The following is a 26,120-nucleotide window of genomic DNA, read 5'->3' on the forward strand; positions in this document are numbered from 1 at the left end:
TTGCCAAGCGGGTCGGGGTTGAGTCCGGCGTTCGGTTTCGGTAGTGCTTCGACGGCCGACCCCTTTCAACGACCCCGCAACTTTCGATTCCTTCGCGACCCCGCAAACATGGCGAGTTTATCCGGCGCGCCGAGCCGCGCGACGACGTTCCGTCGCCCCCGAAACTGCACGCGATCCTCCGAATGATTCGTTCTCGCCGGACCCGGAGGAAGATCCTCGGGAACGATGACTCGGCAACTGAGGGAATACTCCTGCGTGACTTAGAGCGCTGGCCCGACGAGAAGAGACCGGCTACGGCTCGCGGCGCCGATCGACGTCCGTGAAGGATGAATGCGTCCGATGAACTTTCTTCCGAGATCACCACTGAATATGAATTACTGAACGAGACTGAGTACCTGGAGGAGATTCTGGGCATCAAGTACCTACCCCTGGAACTGGTGGTGCCCATCACCCTCGTGTACATCGCGATCCTGGCCGCTGGCATCGTTGGCAATCTAGCTACCTGCATCGTCATCTACAGGCAGCCCTACATGCAGACACCGACGAACTGTTACCTGTTCAACTTGGCGCTGTCCGATCTGTTGCTTTTACTCTGGGGTAAGTCCGACGTGCACGTGGCTCGTTACCCGCGCGATTGTCGCGGCTAATTGATGGTTTGATGACCTTTCGATGGAGGATTAATCCTTGAGAGGGTTAAAGTGTTGACACTCAGGCGACTAAAAAGAAATATAACTACAACCTCCTTTATTATCTTCAATTGAACTCATTTAATTGATTAGAAACTGTGTTTAAAAACATGAACCGTATTTGATGAATTGCGAATAATCCTAGACTTACTGAATAACAACAGGAAAGGTAAACAGAATGAAAGGCAATTGCTAAGTGAAAAGTCGGAGACCTCCCATTCGGTTGGCTAAGTGTTAACCTAAACAAGTCGTTCTCCTGTTCGATTTATTCTCTCCGTCGCAAACGAATGTTCCAAATATCGAACGTTCCACAAAGTCTTGAGTCAACATAGAAATCTTCGCGCTTCTCTAAGAACAGGAAACTTCCTACTCAACATAGAAATTCCAATCACTCCGAAAGCAGTCACAGTACAAACATCCCGAAATCCAAACATTCCTTCCAAACCGATCTTCACAGACGTCACGCATAAAGGAAAAATCGAAGAGAAAAAAAAGAAAAAATTCCAAACCCTCTAAAAGCAGTCACAGTACAAAGCTCTAACCTTAACCTCTTCAATTTTTCTTTTTTTATGTTGAGTAGGAAGTTTTGTGTTTTTAGAGAAGCGCGAAGATCATTTTTACGTTAAAAGAAAAATCAAAGAAAAATTGAAGAGGCTGAGGTTAGAGCTTTGTACTGTGACTGCTTTTGGAGGGTTTGGAATTTTTATGTTGTTGAAGTTTTGTGTTTTTAGAGAAGCGCGAAGATCATTTTTATGTTGTTGAAGTTTTGTGATTTTAGAGAAGCGTGAAGATCATTTTTATGTTGACTTAAGACTTTGTGGAACGTGCGATGATGTTTGCAATACTCGTTCGCGACGGAGAGAATAGATTGAGAACGACTTGTTTAGCTTAATTCGTTGTTAATAACTGAGGAGAACCACAGGAGAATTTTATGTCACAATTAATAACAGGAGAATAATATTTCATTCGAACTCAGAAATAAATGTCAATGAATTTTGTTAACTCCCATTTAAATTCTCTCGTGCACCAATGAAATAACAGCTTCCCAGCTAAAATCCTTCATTCTATGATTTCTTTCACAATATTAATCGCCGGTTACCTCTATAATAATAATTTACTACAAACAAAAGATTCCATGCTCGCATCAGCCTTTACCTCGAAGCGTAACAATCGACGGCAGAGGAATAATATTTCATTTGAACTCGGAAGGCCCGCGAGCGACATTTATTTTCATTAACCTCTGTTTGAGATTCTCCTCACGAGTCCGCCGCGGCGTTGTATGGCAAAGGGTTAACGGCGAAATGCCACGGTATCGCCGAGGGAGGAACAAAGGGCTCCCAGCGCGGGAATTAACTCGTTCCGCGCTAATTATGAAGTAAAAGGGAAAGTTGTCGGATCGGTTGCACCCACCGGCGGAATGTCCCATAAATCCCGCGATAAATTCGCGATGATGCGCAGCGATAAACGTTGCGGCGCGCCGCGGGTTAATTGATTTGAATAAATAATGCACGGTGGCTGGACACGTTTACAACGGTGAACGCGATACGTTCGTCTAGACTGTCGGTGCTTTCGATACAGTGTCTCGATCAAACTTTCATCGTGCTGAATAAATCACGTGCATTCTTTAATACTTTCAATTACTTCGATTTATTAGCTACTGATAGAAGTTCATGTGGCTTTTTCTTATTTTTTTTACTTTCGCCACTAAGCTCGTGTACCATTTTACTATCGACAATTTGGAAGAAATGCAACAAAATTGTCCATTTTACTTCAAGTGGAAATTTTATTTGAAGATAATACAATGATAATAGCAAAATAGTTGTTTGCTTTGATCCGTGGGTAATAAATAACATCGATTGATGTTAAATTAGTCTAGAAATCCTCATCGCGAGTCTCACTCGTCATTGTACAGCAGTTAACCCTTTGCACTCGAGAATATTTTTGTCAATACATATTCATTATTTTCTGATGAAATGTCAATGATATTTTTTGCAATTAACATAAAGAAATACCTTAAATAAGTTAAGTGACAGAATTATTTTACCTCGATGTTCCATGTGTTCGTACATTATATAAAATTTAATATTGAATTTTCAATTTTACAATTTTCTTGGGTCAATATCAAAGTCAAACACCTTTGTCCCTTAATTTATCCAATAAATTACATTAGTCGCAACCTCGTCTATATTTTATCAGAGTGTTGAATATATCCAGCAAAAAAACTCGAGTGCAAAGGGTTAAATCGCCAGCGATTCAGCGATTGATCACCGCGGAACACAGCATTTCACGCAACACCATCAGATAAAAACAATATTGCCGAGAATTTTCTTGTCGATTACCTGCGCAAACTATCGAAAAGCGATTCGGGGTGTCGCCGGTAGAAACTAACCGAAAGAATATTCGATAGAGACGCGGCGATCCCTCTCGCGAGGTACAACCGTGCACGCCGCTCCCTGTTTCCGGTTCCGCGAGTAATATATCATTCCGCGGTGAAAATACGCGGCGTTGTTTTATTCGAAATTCTTCCGGGATCGTGATATACGCGGTCCGCGGGATTTATTCGGTAAGTTTAGAGTCGTGCCATCCCGGAAACGGGATGGACGGCGTAGATATTAAAGCCGCCGGAAGTCGGAGTTTCGGGTGACGATTGAACTTCTTCCCCTTTTCGCTCGGAGATTCTTGCGGCGGATATTAAACTCGATATTCCTCGAACTTCGACGTTCCCGCGACCATCGCGCGCGATACTGTCGAGTTTCAATTGAATTTTCGGCAAAGCATTCCGCTGGGAGAACTGGTTTATTCGATACTGGATTTAGGAGTTCGCTATACACCTCGCTCTATTATCCTCAGAAGCATCGGTGTCGATTGAAATCTTAAAGATTAGGAACTTGAAAACAGACATTGCAATAGAACATAGATAAACAGATAAATATTCGTAGAAGGTTTAGAAAATTCGGTACGCAATAAATTTATGTCAGCGTTGAAAAACCTGGAAACTTTATAGTACTCCCGCGTTATTCTTCGCCGATGAAACTGTCGCGGAAGTTCCTCGAGCACAGAAATCAAGCCTCCACCTAGTACATCCTCCTTCGAACGTTCCCAGCAGTGCACCGTGAAACCGAGGAGGCTGAGAATTGATGCGCGGAAATGGAACCGACAGAAAACGCGAGCGCGCCGCTTTTCGATTCCCGCGCCCGGACAATAAATAGAAACAGGGAATTTCTGCTTACATTGATAATGGGCTGAATTATGCGCGGCCCGCACGTTTCAGGCGGCGCCGATAAGAGGAATCCAAATTTATTCATTTATTCATTCGTTGATTACAGATGCGATCGGAACGTTCGCCCGCTCGCTCCCGTAATTCCCGGTTTATCGCCGCTGCTTTTCGCGCTGATTAACCCCTTGCCCCGCGATTTATTTCGCAACCGTGAACGCTGTCGCGTAATAATCTATTGAAAAACAAGGAGACGTTCTAGGAATATTCTACTGAAAATAGGAGAATCGTTTCTAATGCTAAATATAGAGCGACGAGTCAAACGATCGGTTTTGAAATTTGATTTTCCATTGACGACGATGACATTTCATCGGCTTCTCGTGCACCCAGGAGTACAAAATATCGTTGATTGTGTCGAAATAAAGAATAATTCGATTGTTGACCGGCTGTTCGTGCCAAATATACCACTGCACCTTTCGCGGAGCAATTTTCACGCGAAATGTCGCGAGGTCGAAGTTGCTCGGAGTGTTTTGTCCCTTGCTGTTCGCCGAACGGAAACCGAGTGATTCAACGTGGAATATGTATCGAAGGATTCCGCTGCGAAGAAGCTAAATTTGACAGTCCGACACAAGATTGTTATTAAAAATTTCTGTCATTATGCCGCGTCGCGTTACAGCGCAACGAACATTTCTTTCAACCCCTTGCTCTACAACAAGTGAGACTCGTGGTGAAGATTTTCAACAGGATTCAACAAATATATATATTACTCATTCGAATTCAAAGTAAATATTATTCCTAATCAACTATTATACTTATAGGAAATATAGGCGTAACATATGCTTAGAATTTTTCTCTTTTTCCAATAAATTATTAACGACAAAGTAGTCGTATCGATCAGAGTTGAGAAAGAAATCAAAGGCCAAGGGGTTAATTGCACGATGAACGCCGGAATGTAATGATTATAGCGTGCGAATCGCGCAATAGCCAGCGCTGCAGTAAAAAAGGTTTCAACGTGCGAAATCTTTCTCGGTTTCTTCGGTGGATTTTAGGGGAAATTAGGAGATGCTGGAGGAACATAAAACGGTGGAGTTTACGGCGCGTGCTTACGAGGCTACCCCGTATCCCGTCTGACCGCTGCGCGTTCGTTCTACTTAAAATGGAACGTTGATTTCTTAATCGTTGACGTTTGTTTCGTTAATCTCGTTTCCGAATTGCGATTGTAAACCAAATTACGGGGAAGAGGAAATGAAACTGTAGTATTCGATGGAGGTTGCGAGATAAATTAATGCAAGGGGTAATTAAATGATAAAGAATCTTTTAAACAGATTTTAAAGCTTCGATAGGTTATCCATAGAAAATATTGTACACCGATTCTCAGCCTTCTATTTAAACAAGGGTAATTATAGAGTAAATTTGAATGATTAGTTGTTTTCCCTATTCAGTGGTGCGTAAAAATTGTAAAAAAATTTGGAGATATTTTTGACATAGCAGTGCATAGCTGAGAATATTTTGAGATTTTTCTGACTGGAAACCTTAGCGCGAGGAATGAGAAACCTATTAAAAAGTAGAATCGAAAGGGAACTTTATGTTATTTCAATAATTCGCGTGAACTCATTGCTGACCTGTAACCAATAGAAAGTCGTATAAACTGAAGATAAAATATACACCATTGAATAACCCGTCGAGCAGAGTTCCATCAGGAACAAACGCGTAGCAGTCGTAAAACGCCCGACTTCGTAAGGAGCGCGAAATTGCAGTAGCTCCTTCCGCCTCCCTATTTGGATCATTGAATCATTTATTTGAGGCACGTTCTGCTCCCCGTCGCCGAGTTACAGGAATTACGATTATCTGTAAATAATGTCGATCGACGAGTGGAGGACGAAATAAATTCCAGGGAAGCGATGCTCGATTCAACGTAACGATTCGGAGCTTTCGACTGGAATCGGCCAATCGCAGAGAAACAGCGGTTGTGAGCACGTTTGCCAGTTGTTTCAGTGGCAGTTATGATTAATAGGAACAATTACTGTAATTATCAATATAATCTATGAATCCGAGTCTTCTAAATATCTGAAAAGTTGGAAAAATGGAGCTAAAACTATTGCATCCTAAACAATGCCATGTCTCATGACTTGAAACAATACCCAATTTCATTTCTTTATGCAAAGTACAAGATTGCAACCGTTATAACTATGTAACAATGGCATTAGAAGTATCAAGTCATTCCATAAATAATGTTATTTCTTTAGATTAACTTCTGCATTTTGATCGGTTATTTCTCTATGATAAATTCATCGTGTACCATGAAAATGGTATACATAATTTTTATTCGATCAAAATGCAGAATGAAGAACAATTCCAGAATCGATATAGAACCGATATAATACCTGTTCCGAACAACAGCTGCGGTATTTCAGTTTTCTGGAACTATTTCAAGAACCGAAACCGATATCACAACAGTTTCCAGGCTCCGATTAAAGCGGACCGTCCATTTCCAGCGATCTACGACTCCCTCGCGGAACAATCAGTCCAGCTGTTACCCGCCTCATAACCCGCTGACATATTATTTACTTTCTCTGCTAAGCTCGTGTCACATTTTATCAGCAATTTGTAAGAAAAGCAGCGAAATTGTCCGCTTCACTTTAAGCAGAGATTTCGTTTGAAGACGATACGTAGATAGTATCCGAAACCGAGCGACTGGACCGTGAGAAAAGCGTGTACGTGACTGCGTAAATTTTGACCATGGACGAAGGATGCAAGTGAGAAGGGTGCAAGGGTAAGAAAGAGCGAATGGGGGTGTGTGTTAAAAGCGAGTGGAAATGGCCGGGCCAGTTGAGCGTGACTTTTTCGAGCGAGACATTCAGACATTTCTGGAGAGAGTCAGCGAGTTATATTAAAGTAAAGTATTTATTCACATTTTTGTTATTATTTTTTTTATTCCCCATCACGGCAACACGTGGGATTTTAACAAATTAATCCTAAAATAAATAGTTTGCTTTAATCCAGTGAGCAACATTGATTTCTGTTAACCCTCTATAAGCCCAATTTTTTTCCATGATTATAACAAAACCTATGCAAAATTAATAAATATCCATATATAAATACGAATTAACAATGTATTCAATAGTTTCAATAATTCCATCAAATATATTTTCTAACTTTCAACTTAGGACGTTAAACTTTCACGCCTGAGCGTATAAAGTTTAACTTAACCGATTACTCAATTCTATTCACCGCTTTGAGCGCACAACGAAACTAAATCAACAAGATGCCAACATACCGATACGTGACTTCAAAGTTGCAGAGGCTTACAGAGGGTTAAATTAATCTGGAAACCTTCATGACGAGACTCGCCCGTCATTGTACGGGGTTAATGTTCCGACGCGAACGAGAATTGCCGGCGTCATCCCCATCGGAGCGTCCGTCATCTCTTGCGCGATGCTTATCGGCGCGTCGATTTCAATTTTCCACGGGCAGGCGTTGAAAATCTGTGCACGCGCGTCCGTTCGTTTCGCCTCCGCAAGGAACACGCTCGATATTCAAATGTATGCCCGCGCCACGGGAAATATATCTCCCGAACAATAGATTACACTCGCGGTTCTACGGCAACGCGTATTTCCACGGAACACCGATAGACACGAGTGTCTGTACCCCAAGAAAAATGGGAAAATAACTAGTGAATAGCTGGATAATGTATTCACGGGAACACGGCCGGCGAAACACGGAGCGCTCCGTGTAATATTGATATTTTTTCAATAAAATGGCCGCGTGCGCGCGGGAAGGAGAAACAAAGATGGCGAACGCTCGGGAACACGTTCCGCTCGGCGGACTCCTTGCGTTATTGCTTCTTTAGTTTGTAGTATCTAGGATTTTTAGGTTAAGTTGTTTTTAACAATAGAACTACCAAGTGTTTGATACGATTGGTATGCAATCACTATAAAAATTGTAACAATAGATTATTTTCAGTTTCTTCAGACATTTGTTACAGTATTCAAATGAAACTGTTGATTTTCAAAATCATTTCGATTATTCAATGCTTCGAAGATATCAATAATTGCTAAACAAAAGAATCGAAATCAGTCATTTTGACTGGTACGTAGTTGTAGTGTTAACACTAGGTTCACGGGTATTTACTGTACACTTCATTCTATTATTCCTAAAAGAATTGATGCTCGTTTACTTAGATTGTGGAAACTTCAGATTTGATAGTATTTACAAAATGATATTTCTAAAATCCAATATGCGTCAATTTCACGCGTTCCGTAAACCTAGTGTTAAGAGTGAATGTAACGTAATTGTTTCCATATTTTATTAAATACACATATTTATTCCTAGCTCTCGATTACTCGAGATCCACCCTTTCATTACTTATACCATAGTAACACTATAATTTCGAAATTATTTCTCCCTCGGTTGAAAACCGTCTCCACATTAGAACGAAACGTTCGCGGTCGTTCGTAACGTCGTCGCGTCGTTTTCCAATAACTTCCGCGGTCGTTGTGTTTTTCTTTTGTTGCCGCGGAAAATTGACGATCGAAGGGAGTTGGAAAGTGTAACACCGTTAGAAACAACGGAGAAACGGATGGGAATTAAGAGTTTCGCTAAAACGCTCGGGAATTCCGCGGTTTTATCGCCGGACAGACTTTCGATGTCCGTGTCGGACGAAATGAATCCGACGCGCGGGATCCGCGGGGCTTAATTGTTGAATTAATTGCGGTATTTCGGCGAAGATAACGGTTGACGTGTTTCGATAGTGAACGGGGTCGGGCGGGGATTAACCGGCGCGTCAACAATTCGGGCGCGGCGCAATTAGGCCAAGAAATGCTTGGGCATGCTTTGAATTCCTGGATTAATCATTATAGCTGTAATGTATTCTGTGCTCTGTGGCGACTAGATTAATCGTGTGTCGTTTATAATCGCATTTTGTGTTCTGTGATCTTTGGATTAATAATCTTTCGTTGGTGATTCGAGTATTATCTGTTTTATAATTAGGTGATCCTTCGTTTGATCTGTTTGATTACAGTTTGATTATTCTATGCTTCGTGATCCCTAATCTTTCGTTTGATCTTTCGATCGTAATTCAAGTATTTTCTGTTTTATAATTATGTGATCCTTCGTTTGATCTGTTTGATTATAGTTTGATTATTCTACGTTCCGTGATCCCTAATCTTTCGTTTGATCTGTCGATTATAGTTTGATTATTCTACGTTTCATGATCCCTAATCTTTCGTTTGATCTGTCGATTATAGTTTCATTATTCTACGTTCCGTGATCCCTAATCTTTCGTTTGATCTTTCGATAGTAATTCAATTATTTCCTACTGTGTGATGCTTAGATAATTGATCTTTTATTTCACCTATCGTTCATAATCCAATTATTTCCTATTTTGCAATCTCTAGATATCCTTCATTTGATCTTTCGATAACTCAATTACTTTCTGTTTCATAATCCCTAGATTACTATCTTTCCATCGCCTTTAAAGGATTCTTTAAAATTCTCACCTGTCTATCATTCCTTCTTTACATATTCTAATGCACACCCACTATCAAGCCACCATCGATCAACGAAGCGTCAAATTAGCCACCAGAAGCCACGGAGTTCAAACAAAACTTCTTCAATATCTAGCAAAGACAAACCTAGGATCCTTCTTCCAAGCATAAAAAGAATCACGCGATGTTCCACAGGACCGGTGAAAGATTTCCGACTCTCTTCCAGGTATCCCCTTCGAGCTGAGTCAATTCTGGGAGCAGTACCCGTGGATCTGGGGACTGGCTATCTGCAAACTGCGAGCGTACATATCGGAATCGTGAGTCGATAAAACTTGGAAACGTACTTTGCTGTTCACGAGAAGAGCCCTAAAAATACTCTAATCAACATTCATCTTTCCTCGTCGTCGTCGTCGTAGGCTCCAATATTGCACCAATTATAATACTGAATATTTCAATGAATCAAAGAAACTGCCCTAAAGTTATTCAATTTCCCATCTAAATTTTCTACATAGGAAAACAAAAGATCGAAATGTTATATTTTCCCATTTTCACTAGAGAAACTATAAAAATTAGTTGCTGATAGATTACAAAACTGCGAACAGATTCCTCTCGCCTCTGCCATTCTAAGGCTCTTCTCGTCCTACCAGTAAAAAACGTTAATCTACAACAAGTTTCCGAATTTCTGTCGAAGGTCCTCATACGTCTCGGTGCTGACGATAGTGGCGTTCTCGTTGGAAAGGTATCTGGCGATCTGTCATCCGCTCCGTCGTTACGCGAGCGGAATAAAGGGTCCCGTGCGTGTTATCCTGGCCGCATGGCTGGTGGCTTTGGTTTTTGCGGTGCCGTTCGCTCTCTACACCACCGTCAGTTACGTCAAATATCCGCCCGGTGAGTTTCTGCGTGCGACTAACTGTAAGTATCCGCGTGTGCACGCCCCCTCGTAACCGTGGTTTACGCGGCAGACGTGTATTAATCACGTCGTCGGGCCGGCTTAACGCCCGACGGCTCCGCGGGATAATCGTAGAAAGTCTCGCGTTCTCGTCTAATCTAGACGAGCACTCGCTGATCGCTGGGTTTACGGGGCACGTCGATTTCACGCACATCGAGTACCGTAAACATTGTTTGCTGAATTTTGACGTCGACTTTGACGCGATGAAAGTACAATTCGATTGTTGATTCTTCTGTAACTTACAAATCTTACATTCATAAGCTTTTTAGAAGTGTCCAGTAGGATGTTCCCAACGTTCCCAAAGTGTTCCCACTTCAATTATTGAAGATGGATTTATTAGGGGTAAAGATATATTGATACTGTGTGTGCCTAGAATGTATTTATATAGCTGGTTCATATTCCTGGTCAGTGATTACCAGTAGTTTTTAGTTGGTCTGAACAATTATGTAATAACAAGCCACTTTTGAATGTAATATTCCATGCATTAAAGCTACTATTCCGAAATCTTAATTTTCCTAGTAACCGTAGAATAAACCATACTATATATATATATATATATACTATATATATATATATGTATATATATAATTGTAATTAATTGTAAACCTATTGTTGAATCGCTAGTAAAGTTAACGCTGGACGCTACGAAGATTCGATTGTTAGAGCTGAATCGAACATAGACTCCATCAAATTGTAAAACTACCAAATACTAGACCTACCGAATAATAATAATATTAGAGCTGTGAGACTGGAGACCATATTTTATTAATACTCATAGAATTCCAATTATTTTAATTAATTTCTCTAAATATCTCCTTTGATATAGGATTGTTCAATGCTCGTGAGTAATGAGATTGTTCTCAAATCTTTACTGACTGAAACCTTCTAATTAGAGTGTCAATTATTTTTGTCGATCGTTCCCCTTTGTTAACAACACTGTTAAACACTCGAATATTCTTCCTCTCGCGTCGTTCCTTTCTTTCCGAGATTACAATCCCATTGTCACCGGTGAATACTAAGCATGCTCCAGCGGAGATGCTTGAGAAGTTACACGTCCCATTACAAGTTTCCCGGGCGCGGAAATTTAAACAACTGTCCGGTGGCCGAACCGGATCTCCCGCGACACGCGTAACGAGTAAAGTTTCCATTCGCTTTGCGGGCCGCGTTACACTGATTAATACAGTTCCGCGGCAATTTCACGTGGACGTCGATGCTGATTGATCTAAACAATGCGAAATTCGCGTTTATCGGGCTCCGTTCGTGAACCGAGGCTGTCGCGGACAATCAGCGGAACAGCTTCGCCAGTCGGGAATGCCGTTCGAATGTTCCCATTGAAATCACTTTTCCATTTTCGATTCATTAACGCGTCGCGCCGTGATAATCGATCACAAATTATCATTATTCTTGCGAAACAGCGAAATTGATTTTTAGAACGGAGAAAGTGGGACTGTGCTCGTCGAACGTGACCAGAGCTGCGTATCGAGTAACACGTTCTAATTTCGTACTGTTACATTGTTCGTTTTGAAAATGAAAGTCAAAAGATCGATAGATGAACAATATCGAGAGAGACGTATACGTTTCGGGGATCCAGAGTGGAATTCTCGAAGCTTTCCGTAGGAAATGGTTTCGTCGATCTTTCCTTGAAGTGACTCGTTTCTTTTTTATTGAATATGTATAACGTTGTTCGAAGAATTGAAGTCATTAGCAATGTTTAAGAAGTTTGTATGTTTGTGATGATCAGGAATTGAATAAGTTTTTGTATCGTTTAACGTTGTATTCGTAGTATGATCCGTTTTATTCGTGGAGGTCTCTACGAAATCTGATGGATCATTTGCGAATTAGTCGTATATATAACGTTATATAATATTGTTCTAAGATTTGAAGTCATTAGCAATGTTTAACAAGTTAGTATGTAATTTTGAGATGGTCAATAATAAGTTTCCGCAAGTTATTATTGAAATTTACCACTGTATTCATAATATAATCCGTTTTATTCGTGGAGGTCTCTACGAAATCTGATAGTTTATTTTCAAACTAATCGCGTATTACGAAAAGATGATAATAAAGACGATGTAAGTGGTAGACGCACAGTGAATCGCACATAATCGTTAGTTGGAGGGCACAATGAAAAATCCGTAAGTCACCTGAATGTGCTCGAAATTCTAATCGAGTTTACGAGTACATCCGTTCCACCGAGCGATTCACTGCTCCCGAAATGGCTTTCGGTTCATGTAAATTTCCCCGAATCCGCTCCAATGACGTATCTAACGAGAGGAATATTTTTCTTATTGGCTCGTTTGATAGCCGGTACCTTTACCGGGGTTCCCTGCTGCAGGGTCGAATGTGGACTCGCTGGACTCCGCGATGTGCACGATGCAGAAGGAGAACATACCGGAATTTCCGCTGTACGAGCTGAGCTGTCTCGTATTCTTCCTGCTGCCTATGGCATTCATAGCGGTGCTGTACACGCGAATGGGCTTAAGAATACAAAGCACCAGCCTGGAAGGCGCCGTTCACGGGGAAACCACGCAGGCTCACTCCAGAAGGACCATAATTCGAATGCTCGGTAAATAAGAAACGGGGCAAGTTGATGTGTTTCTTTGGTTTTATAGTTTCTTAACGTTCATTCGATTGCTTCGATGATTCTGCGAACTTTTGTTAGATTGCTTGGATAATTCTGAGAATTTTTCTTCGATTGCTTGGATGTTTCTGTGAACTTTTATTAAATTGCTTCGATGATTTTGTGAACTTTTATTCGATTGCTTCGATGATGTGAATTTTTATTAGATTGCTTGGACGATTCTGTAAATTTTTCTTCGATTGCTTAGATGATTCTGTGAACTTTTATTAGATTGCTTTGATGATTCTGTGACCGTTCATTAAACTGCTTCAATGATTCTGTGAATTTTTATTCAATTCCTAAAATAACTTTCTTAATTTTCATTCCATTGCTCGACAAATTTTCCAACTTTCATTCGATCGCTTAACCAATCATCTCAACCTTCATTCGACTTCCTAAATAATATCCTCAACGATTATTCCATTCAACTAATGATCTTACCCTTCAATTACATAGCTAATTTCCCCAACTTTACTCATTCGATCATACATACTCCTCTCAACTTTCATTCAGTCACCTAACTTTCTCAACTTCTATCCTACTATTTGACTTCCTCAAAATCCACCCCATTACTTACCTAATTTCCCAACCTTCATCCAACTGCTTGACCAAAAGTATCCCTGAATATCTTTCGATTCGCGACAGCTTGGAAAGCCACGAAGTATTCAAATTCGACCGTCACGCGGCACGTAAACCGAGAGAAGTTTTACGAAAATTTCTCCGTGTGTTTCCCTCGTAAAAAAAAAACCGCGCAAACTTTTCTGCTCGTCTAATATTATTTTACACGGCCAGTAAACAGTGCGTTTCACATGAATTTTTCTTGCCCACTTTCATATTTCCGCTTTTCGCGTGCACGCGACGCAACGGAGGGACCGCGACGCGATTGTTCCTCTGTTTACGCGTCTCTGTCCGCGGGCATCGCTGCATGACCACTGAATGCACGCGCGAGTAAAAGCCCGGTTGTCTGAATTGAACCTAAACCGTAACATCTGCGAGCCCTTTAACAAGCACGTACTCGTGTTCCCCGCCGTTTCTGCCGGGAAGCGCAGTTTTTGTAAGTTAATCAAGTATTTTGTGTGCGTGTCGCCGGGCATCGCGTCAACAGCGGATATTTTATTGCCAGACCTGCAAATAGAAACTTTCATGCGCCGAATTCGAGTGGATATTGATGTCAATATTAACTAAAACTGACTGACGGCTCAAAATCACCCTGATTTCTTCCTTTTTCGATTGGTAAAAGGGTAACGGATGAGACAGAAGCTAATTTAACAATTTGATTTCTCCTTTTCGCATTTATTACAAAGATGACGAATGTTTTTCTGAGATACTATCAAAAAAACTGATTTTTTATTGCCAGGTCTGCAAATAGAACCTTCCATGCGACGAATTCGAGTGGATATTGATGTCAATATTAACTAAAACTGACTGACGGCTCAAAATCACCCTGATTTCTTCCTTTTGCGATTGTTCAAAGGATGACGGGTGAGAGAGAAACTAATTTAGCAATTTGATTTCTTCCTTTTGTAATTATTATAAAGATTACGAATGCTTCTCTGGGATATTATTAAAGAAACTGATTTACCAATGCGCAAACTGAATTGTTAATCGATTAAACTCTCAATAGATATACTCTCGTAGTTTCTATAGAGGAATTTCGGAAAGCCGATTTAACTCGGTGGTTTTAGCGTTAATCCCTTATCCAATGATTACTTTTACCGCTGTGCCTGACGAAACTGCTTCGTCATTGATTATTTAGCAGAAAAAGAGACGAATTTTATGGTTATTCTATGTCTAATTTTACTCTAAACGTTGGAGATTCATAATACTTGATTTCTATGGAAAATAAATAACTATGTTTGCTGAATTCGATTGAAAATATTAGTCGTCACTCGATATCAGTTAAGTATATGTTCTATTTAAATGTTGATACGGTAGTAGAATAAATGAGAAGATATTAACAAATTGTTTATTGCACATTATGGAAACGAATAATTTCACGCGCGCAGCCGTGCGTGTACGGTGCAGGAAATTTCGAATTCAGCTTCAGGTCATTGAAAAATTGGTTCACGAGATTCTGAATTTGCATAAGAACCCACGGTCTATTTACCAGGAACCCCGTACCACCGGCGGGAACGGCAATTTCTCTCGACGGTGCCGCGATCACCGTCACGTTCACGTGTCTGGTAACGTGAGCTCGTTGTCGAACGCCTGGAGACATTTTACGGACACCGTGTCTGCCCGGTAAACCTTAATCCTTCCTGATCTTCCCGAAACTTCGTAGAAGTTCGGCTCGGTGATGTTCCGGTCTTTATTCAATTCGAGTTTTTACCAGGATCCTATAAATTTCGTTTTATTGCGGTCCCATTCGTCCTTTCGAGCCAAGCAACCGCCGCGAGTGCAATTTTATCGGTCTTTTGCGGGATTGCAGCTATCTAAGCTGTTCGATGTTAGATTCGGTTCAAAGATAACACTGAAAATATGGCTAACTAACTGTTATTAGCCCTTTGCACTCGAGAGGTGATTCTCACCACTCACTACAAAGTTTGATATTTAATATTATACTTCGTATAATGCATCGATCTGAGAAATATTGACGTAAAATAGCTTTGTCTGTCGATTCACGTGAATTTCTCGTCGACTTAGTGTCACAAAATATCGTCTTCATCTCATCAGAAAATACTGAAATATTTCTAGTGAAAAACTTTGGAGTGCAAAGGGTTAGTATAGTTATGAGTAGAATGTGAATTTTCATGTAAATTCGGAATTTAGGAATAGAATTGTGATGGAAAATGCTGTAGAAGATATACTTTAGATATTTCGTATATTTCTCGGTGCATTCTGTGCAACGTTGCGCTTCCGAAAGATGCATGGAAATTGCTACCTACTTCTGGGATTGCAATTTTATCGTTCTTTTGGAGTCTTAGAAATAGAATTGCGATAGAAAATGTTGTAGAAGGTATTATATCTTAGATACTTCGTATATTTCTTGGTGTAGGTGCATTTTGCACAACGTTGCACTTCCGAAAGATGCATGGAAATTGCTACCTACTCCTGGGATTGCAATTTTTCATTCTTTTGTGGAATTGCGGCTGTCTAAACTGTTAAATGTTAGATTCAGTTGAAAGATAATACTGAAAATATGGCTTAGATGTTTCGTATATTTCTTCGTGTCGCGTGCATTGTGCAACGTTGCGCTTCCGAAAGATGCATGGAAATTGGTACCTACTCCTGGGATTGCTATTTTATCGTTCTTTTCTGGAATTGCCGCTACCTAAGCTGTTCAATATTAAATTCAGTTCAAAGATAACACTAAAAATATGACTAACTGACTGTTATCAGAATAGTTACCACTAGACTGTGGATTTTCATAGAGATTCAGATTTCTAAGAATACAATTCGAAGAATAGAATCACGATAGAAAATGTAAAAACTATTACATTCCAGATATTTCGTATATTTCTTCGTGTCGCGTGCATTCTGCAGAACCTCGCGCTGCCGAATTCCCTGTGAATGCATAGAAATCCTGGGTCTAATTGCCGCAGTTTTTCATTTATTTCTCAATTACAACGTTGAAGAAAGATACGCGTGCAACGCGAACGCTTCATACGTCGCATTCACCTCGATGAAAGAGTAACGTTGGAATAAAACGCGGAATTGAACAAAAGACATTGAAAAGTGTCCAGGGGAAAAGTGTACGCGACAACCCGCGTCGACGTTGAAAATAAACGAACACACGGAAGCCTGTTAGTGTCGGTCGAAATGTCGCGAAACAAAAAGAGGTGCGGATACCGAGATTCGAAAAAGTCGCGCGGACAGTTGCAGCGGTAGGTATCAACGGGCGACAATTGCGTTGAATTACAATCGGAATTAAACTCGAAGTCGTAGCAGCGAATCAATGGACCGTGAAGAAAAAAACGAAGCACTGTTTCCGTTTCGCGGAAAAACGGGGATTGCTCGGTCGCCTGACGCACCGGTTCTTAACCTTTTGCACTCGAGAGACGACTCCGAGTGCAAGGTGATAGATGTTGAACGTTAGATCCAGGTTTTCTAGATTCTATGCTAGTTTACGATTTGACAGTTATTTGCTCCAAGATTTCTAGATTTGCTAGTTCTTCCTATTTCAATATAGAATTCAAAACATCTCGAGTGCATAAATTTCCATTCTTTCGCGATCCTTTATCCATTCACACCGTACGAGCATCAAGTTCCTACACCATATAAATCACATGACAAGCTCAGCTAGCGAGCGCTGTTCAAATGTAGATAAAAGCCTTCACTGCTTGATTTCATATGATCTTTTAACAAATTTCAACCTGTCGACTACTCTAACCGACCTTAAGTTGTACCTACTGCAGGATATTGTTACATCAAATCTCAACATTGAACCGCAAAGCGTTAACACTTTGACTGCACGTCACCCGAATTCGAGCGACATCATTTCTTACAGAAACTTGGATATTTATTGATGACGTACCGAACAACCCGAATTTTGTTGGATACATGAGATACAAGAAAGATAGTGGAACAATTATTAAGAATTTTAATTTCTCAGTTTCTGGTTAATGAAGAAACTGTTTCGAGTACACGGTAGTTTTCATCGGCGTTCACGTGGCAGACAAACTGTTAATGTCACTGCAAAAGTGCGGTGCATTTGCACCCTCTAGAATCAGTACGATTCCGCTGTCACGCATACAGAACCGAGTGTTCACTCAGAAAATCCCTAATAAAAGTTTGTAGGAACTGTTTACGTACGCAAGCCACGATTCCATGTAATTTCCGGTGAGAACCGTTGCTGTCGTTCCGCAGGTGCCGTGGTGATCACGTTCTTCATTTGCTGGGCGCCGTTCCACGCGCAGCGGCTCATGTACGTGTACCTGCACGAATCGAAGTCGTTCGCCGACATCAACACCTGGCTGTACCTACTCAGCGGTTGCCTTTACTACTTCAGCACGACCGTAAACCCGATTTTGTACAACCTGATGAGCGCGAGATACAGGGACGCTTTCAAGGAGACGCTCTGCTGCTGCCCGAGCAGGTCCTCCATCACCAGGCTGGATCTGAGCAGCGTCAGGGACACCAGCGGCGCTCGCGGATTCGCGTCCAGGACGGGATCTCAGGTGTTCTGCAGGAGGAACACCAGTAACCAGCGTAGCATCAAGTACGTTCATGTGAGAACGATTATATTAAAGAACTCGTTATATTAAATGTCATTGATAATATCAAGATAATATCAAGATAATATCAAGTTCCACAGTGACCATACGCGAGCCGTAACTGCCCGGTAAAAGTGCCGTGCCGCTTAAATGGCGGCACCGCTCCGTTAACACTGCAGCTGCCAGACGGGTCAAAATGACCCATTCCCGATGTCTTCATTTTGCAATTATTAAAAAGACAACGGACGTTACTCTGAGAAATTATTAAAGAAATTGATTTAGCACTACGCAAATTGAATTGTAAATCAATTGAAGTCTCAATGGATGCACTGTTGAATTACGGAGGAATTTCAAGAAGTCAATTCAACTGCTCGGTGGCTTCAGTGTTAAGTGTTAACCCTTTGCACTCGAGAGGTGACTCTCAGTCACATGATCCGATGCAACAAAAATTTGAAGTTGAATATTTAATCTCTCAAAGTAAAGTTTGCATTGCTACGTGAAATATTGAAATAAAACACCTCTGTTGCTTAACACGTTGCTTAACTAATAAGCTGAATTTTCCGTTCAGACCGAAAATGAATTCTCATTGAGAAACGAAGAACTTTTTCAAAATTTAGTGTAGAGTCAAAGATAGATTTTAATGTCATGTACACTGCGTTTACTTAATTTTAATTGATTGTAAAAGTGAGGGTCGTATACGCCCTGAACGGAAAGTCTTAAAAAAATGGTCCGGCACGGAACGTAATTCATCTACGGATCACCGTTAAATTAGTTTCAAACAACATCACCTACATCTCGTCGGAAAATGTCGAATATTTCCATTGAAAAACTTTCGAGTGCAGAGGGTTAATTTCGCCTTCACGCGACGGTGCGCGCGATGTCCCGAACGCGGCCACTCGCCGTCAGCGACACGCGTTTCCCTTCATCTCTGCGCGCAGTTTATCATCCCCGGTGTAAATTAGATCGGGAAAGAGGGAAATTACGGATTCGTTTTCTCGCCGAGTGTTCGCGCGATAGCGAGGCATTCAATAATGTCTGCAGCGGAGTTATTAGACCGATGGAGGCAGCGTGCCACGAAACGGATGTGTTGAACATTTGCCTGCAGATGCGTCCGAAGGCACGATGACAGATGGATGATTCAATTGGTCAAGTGAACATTTCGAATTAGTTTCCAACGGAATGAAAATCAAATGTTTGTTCGGGCATTGCTTCGCGAGATGAAGAGATAATGTCAGCCTTTCGAGATCGTGTAGTTGAAAATAAACAATGGTGATAATGGAATTAAGTGAAAAAAATGACTGGAGCAACAGTTTCTAGATTACGTTTCCGAGGAAGTTAATATCGAATGTTTGTTCGAGTAAACTTGTTGCACGAGATGCATCTTCGCGTCTTCTGAGAGTAAGCTACAATGTCAGCCTTTCGAGATCGTGTTAGTTGAAAATGAACAATGGAGATTGTGGAATTACGTGGAAAGAGTCACTGGAGCAACAGTTTCTAGATTATGTTCCCGAGGAAGTTAATATCGAATGTTTGTTCGAGTAAACTTGTTGCACGAGATGCATCTTCGCGTCTGCTCATCAATTATCCTATCTTCTTGCAGCAATGCTGAGCTTTTGGAGTCGTGTTGCTTGAAAAAGTACATTGTGGAACTAAGAAAGCTATTGTTGATCGTGCAGAAGTTTAGAATTTCATTTTATTCTCGGTCAGTGTTTAAAAAAGAACATGATTCTTGTCTTCCATTATAACAATACTTTAATATGTATTTAACATACTGTATCTAGTATTTTGCGTTAACACTAGAACTACCAAGCAGTGAAGTTGACTTTTCAAAATTTTTCTACAGCGAAACTTAGTTTGTACTAAAACAATTTCTTCGGAAATTGAATCGTTTGAAAAAGAAATGTTTGATAGATATCTATGTAGTAAGCTGCAATGTTAACCTGGGATCGTGATAGTCAAAACCGAAAGGGGACAGTGCAGCTAAACGAAAGGACATTACCATTGCTCGTAAAGTAAGACATTGTAAACGTAATTCCACTTCCAGCGAGGGTAACTTTTCGGATAATCCAGTGCTTAAAGTAGTCTCTCCCCGCGACACAGCAATCCTCTTACTGGACCTAATACGGTCAAGTTCTGATGGGATCTGGTAATCCATTTCGCTATGAAATTCCCGGGAGAAAAATTTCTCATAGTCGGGAAACCCGAGCAGACCTCGCGGTACCCTAGCCGGACAGCTCAATTACAAGATGGCGGGCGATTTATTTAACTCGTCCACCCTTGATGGTAGTTTTGCCCCGATTCTTCGTGCTAAAATACCGCGGATTAAAGAGATTATTAAGAATCACAGTTAGAATTAGATCCAACATGGTGTTCAAAAGTTCCCAGCCAGATCGTTTCTGGAACTTCTTTTACGCGATGAAGATTTTAAGAAGTTTTTGCTATTATGACGTATAAAGAACATGATGAGGATACTGCAGAAAATCAACATCATCTATTCTTTATAGAAATAAATAGTTCAGCATGTTCGAAGCCTCTCGAAATCACAGAACTCTAAGATGCAATCAGAAATCATCTAAATTCGCAGGGCTCTCACGTTTCACGTCTCTTTCCGAACACAGATACAACGCGTCGATCCGAGCGGAGAAGGTTTAATAGGATGCCGTTCGAATAACAGAGGCGAAAGTGCCACGAAGATCGGCGAGAACGAAGAATCCCTTGATCGGCCGTGAAAGCACCGATAAAACCTGCCCGGCCCTTCGTCGCTGGCACATAATTCGCCCTGAGAGGGGACAAACGAGACGCGCAGCTCATTTCGTTGCTGGAGGATCAGCGGAACCAAAGGACCACGTTGCGAGTCATTAACACTAGAACTACCGTCCCAGTCAAAATGATTTCGTTCTCTTTGTTTCGTGATTATTGATATTTTAAAAGCGTTGGATGCTCGAAATAATCCTGAAAATAGTTTCACTTGAATACTATAATGAATCTCCGAAGAAACTGAAAATAATTGTCACAATTTTTATAGGAACTACGTAATAATCGTAGCCCTTTGCACTCGGAAGGTGACTCTCACCACTTGATTTCCTACAGAAGCTATAAAGTTTGATATTTAATATTATACTTCATACAATGCACCAATCTGAGAAATATTAACACTAGATTCACGGACGTTTATTCTCCACTTTATTCTATTGTTCTCAGAAAACTAAGCGTTCGTCTCCATAATTCGAGAAAATTGTAGCTTCAGAGCTAGAGCATTGCAACGCGTATTCGCGTAATTGCGCGACTCAAAATCGACTCAAACTATCACTAAATATTCTTTGAAAAGTTCAATATCCATCGAATTAGGTTCCGTAAATCTAGTGTCAACGTAAAATATTTTTATCCGTCAATTCACGTGAACTCCTCTCCGACTTACTTTCACAAGATATCGTCTTCGTCTCATCAGAAAATACTAAAATATTTCTAGCAAAAAACTTCGGAGTGCAAAGGGTTAAGCCCGGTAGTTCTAGTGTCAAGGAAGCTCCAACGCACAGGAACGGCTACCGGAAGCCTTAGAGGTAACGAGGAAGTCGACCGCTCGAAGAGACGTCTGCGAAGATGAGAACGAACGGAAACCGAAGCAAGACTGTTTTGATACTCTCGATAAAGTTTAAAGATAAAGGCGCAGGTGTCCGATTAATCTGTACCGGCGATATCCCGGGAGTGTCGGTCGCTGTAAATCGTCGACGGCATCCGGTCCCCTTCTAAACGGGACAGGCTCTCGCCTGATCCCCGGCTCGGCCTGTCAAAGGGAAAGGGTTTACGTGTCCCGGCGTTCTTACGTGGCACGGGGAAAAACTAGAGTTCACATGCGTGGCCGGGATCGATCGGGGATACCGAACGTCTCCAGCACTTACACGCTCGGGCACGTCGCGGGATTGTTAAGAGAGATAGACCGGAATGCAGATTCCTGCGTGCTGGCCGGCCAGACGGTAAGTCGGATGACGAATCGAGGCGATAAACCACCCACGAATGGAATTGCGGGTAATGGGGAGCGTAAGTACGCCGAATATGAGACACTGCTTGTAGTCGATTCCGCCGCGGGAATAGACACGAGCGGAATTAACCCTCCGTGACCCAGTTCTGCGTCCTCTGCGGCCAAAAAATTCGGTATCGCCGGATGAGAGAAGTTCCGACTCGTTGGGGACTGGTTTCTTCGTGTGAACGATGCAGGATGTGGTCGTGCTGCGGTTTTCAGGTGGATCGCGAGATTAGGTTGTTTCGTTTGTGTTTTGAATAATGGTTCAACCCCACTCGGAAGTTTTGCATTGGGAATATTTAATATTTTCCGACGAGGTATAGGTGATGTTTGGAACTAATTTAACGAGGATTCACGGATAAATTTAGCGATGAAGCTATTTTATTTAACCAGTCAACTGTGCAATTTAGTTCCACAAAATTTAGAATTTTAGTTTTTAGTATGAAAGAAAAAAATGGCATTCAACGTGTTAACCCCTTAACTTGCTCGAGTTAATTCGAGCGCGCTAAGCAGGCCAAACTGAAAATAACAATGTGAAAGCAAAGAAAAAATATTCATCATTTACATTATTTATTCGAGAATAAAATATAGCCTTTTTCCACGGAACAAAAGCGCAGTATATCAAAATTGATTTTTTCCAAAAAAACTGTGCGCTAAGGGGTTAATCGAATGACAGAGGGCGCACTTTGCGGCGTTAGACACCTGAGTTTCTCATATTCGGTGCGCTTCCCCCGTATCCCAATAAAAACGTCAATAAAACAGGGGAAAACAGTGTCGTCATGAATTTCAGCCGTCGTCCGCAGAGAGCCAGCGATTCTTAAACGATAAATTGGACAGGCATGTTGACAAGCCGCTAAGCTGGAAGCGTGGGATGCGTTACAACACCGGCGGATCCTGGGAATTTCCGGCCTGTCTGGATGTCGATCACACGGAACTGTCGATGGCCCTTTTACACTGTATAAACATGTTGCGACGAGCCTCGACATTTTTTTTTCCTATCTCTCCGCGCGCTGCCCAGCTCCGACGGACCCGACGCAGGGTCAACGGATGGCTCCACTTGGCCCATCAATTACGCTCGCCGCGGATTTATTAAACGCGGCGGCCGTGTAAATACGATATTTCGATTCGTTCCATTGTTTACATTTGATCGGATACGTGTTGATATATTAAACGCTGCTTTATACAACAAACAGACGCTCCAAGTTTATTCACATCCTACGCCCGGCTTCCCAATTTCACCCTTTGCCCTCGGCAGACTCTTTCCGACTGATTCGGTACAGCAAAGTTGTAAAGCTTGATATTTAACCCTTTGCACTCGGAAGTATTTCGTTAGGAATACTTAATATTTTCTAACTAGAAGAAGATATTTGAAATTAATTCAACGAGAAATCACAAGTAAATTGTGAAATAAAGCTATTTTACCCCAATATTTCACACAATGCGTTATGTACAGTTTAATATTAAATATTAAGTTTTATAATTTCGCATCAAATCAAGTGGTGAGAGTCACCTCTCGAGTGCAAAGGGTTAACATTTCATATTCAATATTAAACTTGTAAATGCATCATTGCGCGAGATATTGGAATAGAATCATTTGTAAACGTAGATATAGAGTGAGTAGAATGATCTTCTTGTTCCAATGAATCGCGAAGAATGAAACAGTTCCATCGAGTGCTCTAGAGGAAAAAACTACAGTTCGATGGGTTAATTACTCGGTAACCCTAGTGTCGATTTCGAAGAGTTCGTTCGACTTCAAGATTGTTTCGATACCAGGAGAAAATAGTTTCTATTTCGGGTTAAATGATTCTCGACCGCATTATGCAGAGAATGGGATTTGTTTTAATTAGGGCGTAACGATGCGGCGCAACGGTGGAACGCTACTTAAAATTCCATACAGCGGTCGGCTTTTATTATGGAAACGCGAGACCGGAAGTCGCTCGAACGCAGCTTTTTTCCTTTATTCCACGCCCGGCCAATTGAACAGATTTTCCCTTCGCGACTGACGTTTCCCTTTGAAGATTCAAATGAAACTTTAATGAAATTGCGTCGCGATGCTCCAATAACGTTCCAGCTCCTCGCGGGGAACGGATGCAGCTTCAAGACTTTCTTATTTCGATTCGGTTGAAATTGTACCGGAGATGCACCGGATATGCAATCGCCGCGATAAACTCGGGAAATAGTTCGGAACCGCTGGAACTCGATTTCTCTTGCTAAGAGGCTGCTGTCATCTGGATTTTTATCGCTGTTGACCACTGCCTTTGTCATCGTGAGTACTCTGGCAGCGTGATTGGTCGTTAACACTCGACATTCTATTTTATTGCGACCTCTACCTGCTTTAACAATTTTTTCTGTATTTGTAGTATTAAATTGTACCATTTAAAGGTAACATTTCAACTCCCGAATATTCTTGAATAAATAAATACTGCGTCATATTAACCCTCTGTAACTTTAAAGTCACATATCAGTATATTGGCATCTTGATTTATTTCATTTTGCACTCGAAGCGGTGAATAAAATTAAATAATCAGTTAACTTTTACACGCTCAGGCATGAAAGTTTAACGTCATTGTAACTTGAAAGTTAGAAAATATATTCGTTTGATGAAATTATTGAAACTACTGAATACATTGTTAATTCGTATTCATATGTGGATATCTATCAATTTTGTACATAGACTTTGTTACAATAATGAACAAAAATTCGGCCCATAAAGGGTTAAGCTGCAATCGAATGAACTAACGTCGACGTGAACCTCAAACCGAGAAACTAAGAGCACTTCGTAAGAACGCCACTCGGCTAACATCTGGATTAAGGCAGGAACTTTTCGCTAGAAGAAACTGATGATGGCAACGCTTTGTTACCTGTCATCCGTGTGCCATTTGCAATAACTCTCAGCGAATTCTTACGACTTCCAAGGAAAGTTGCGACGATTCTGTTTCGTTGATGGATCGTTTGACTCGAGCGAACCACCCATCAATCGAACAGAAAGATCGTTTCACTCTTAGAATTCGGATTCTTGTAGTTATTGACCCTTCGTTAACCTTCCTAATTTATTGACTGTTGTATTTGTTACCAGCAACTCGAAGAAAATTCAATGGAAAAAGTATGTTCACGCGTAGATGAACGATACGCGCATAAAAACAAGTTATAGATGTAGTTTGCTGGTTTTTTATCGATTAGAGGTATAAACGTTGGAATATATTTAATAATAAGATTTCCCAGTGTGTGCTAATTAATTTTAAGTGGCACTCGGAAGCCCTCGAGTGCAAAGGGTGAATTAAACAATGGCCAATTAGTTTCTTATCGATTATTCGCGTTCGCTCGAGTTGCGTTAATAAATCACGTCTAATTATAATAATACGAGTAAATTGAGTTCGTTTTCTATAGAGTTTGTAGATTTTAAGTATATGCAACGGGAAGTTCGATAGTTGAGTTCGATGAGAATTGAATATTTCAATGAAAAGTTCCTCGGAGATTGGATTATAGTTTGAATGTGAAAGTAGCTTCTTCGACTTTAATGGAATTTATGAAATACCGATGATTCTATAAACTGACGCGAGTTTGCGAAACGAACCGATGGAATACATAATACTTTGAGCGTTGATTCGTGGCGTAACGGTTTAATCCGAAATTCAAGGACCCAGTAATTAATGAATGAAAATATCTGTTATGGAAAACGTTGAATTAAACGTGTTCGATTTTCTGCGTTACAGGCATGTAACAGTTTTGATGTTTACATAAATATTATTTTGTAAACGACGGTTTCTTTCAACTCGTTTATTCTTGGGAAAAAAATCAAAATGGCGTAGGTACAGAGGAATTGAATAAGTCGAGCGAAAATTAATGATCGAGACGTGTTAGTTGCTTTTACGTAAGATTCATGAATCGTTAGAATAAATATCATCGATCATGAATCGTTAAAAAAAAGTTATTCATAAATCGTTGAGTTAATAAATTTCGAATGCAAATTGTGACGTCATGTTCGATTTAT

At 40.9% G+C, this 26,120-nt stretch overlaps 1 protein-coding gene across 1 annotated transcript; it reads left to right on the top strand.

Moving 5' to 3' along the window:
• Nucleotides 1-23,362, top strand: LOC116430116 (neuropeptides capa receptor). The gene is made up of 7 exons (XM_031983804.2): nt 1-597; nt 9,613-9,703; nt 10,078-10,274; nt 12,671-12,901; nt 17,762-18,113; nt 20,727-22,082; nt 22,920-23,362. The coding sequence occupies exons 1-6, from the start codon at nt 327-329 to the stop codon at nt 20,758-20,760; spliced, it is 1,176 nt and encodes a 391-aa protein (XP_031839664.1). The 5' UTR covers nt 1-326; the 3' UTR covers nt 20,761-22,082; nt 22,920-23,362.
• The last annotated feature ends 2,758 nt before the right edge of the window (nt 23,363-26,120 follow it).

Source organism: Nomia melanderi, chromosome 6 (genome assembly GCF_051020985.1).
Source record: "Nomia melanderi isolate GNS246 chromosome 6, iyNomMela1, whole genome shotgun sequence".
Classification (NCBI taxonomy): Eukaryota; Metazoa; Arthropoda; class Insecta; order Hymenoptera; family Halictidae; genus Nomia; species Nomia melanderi.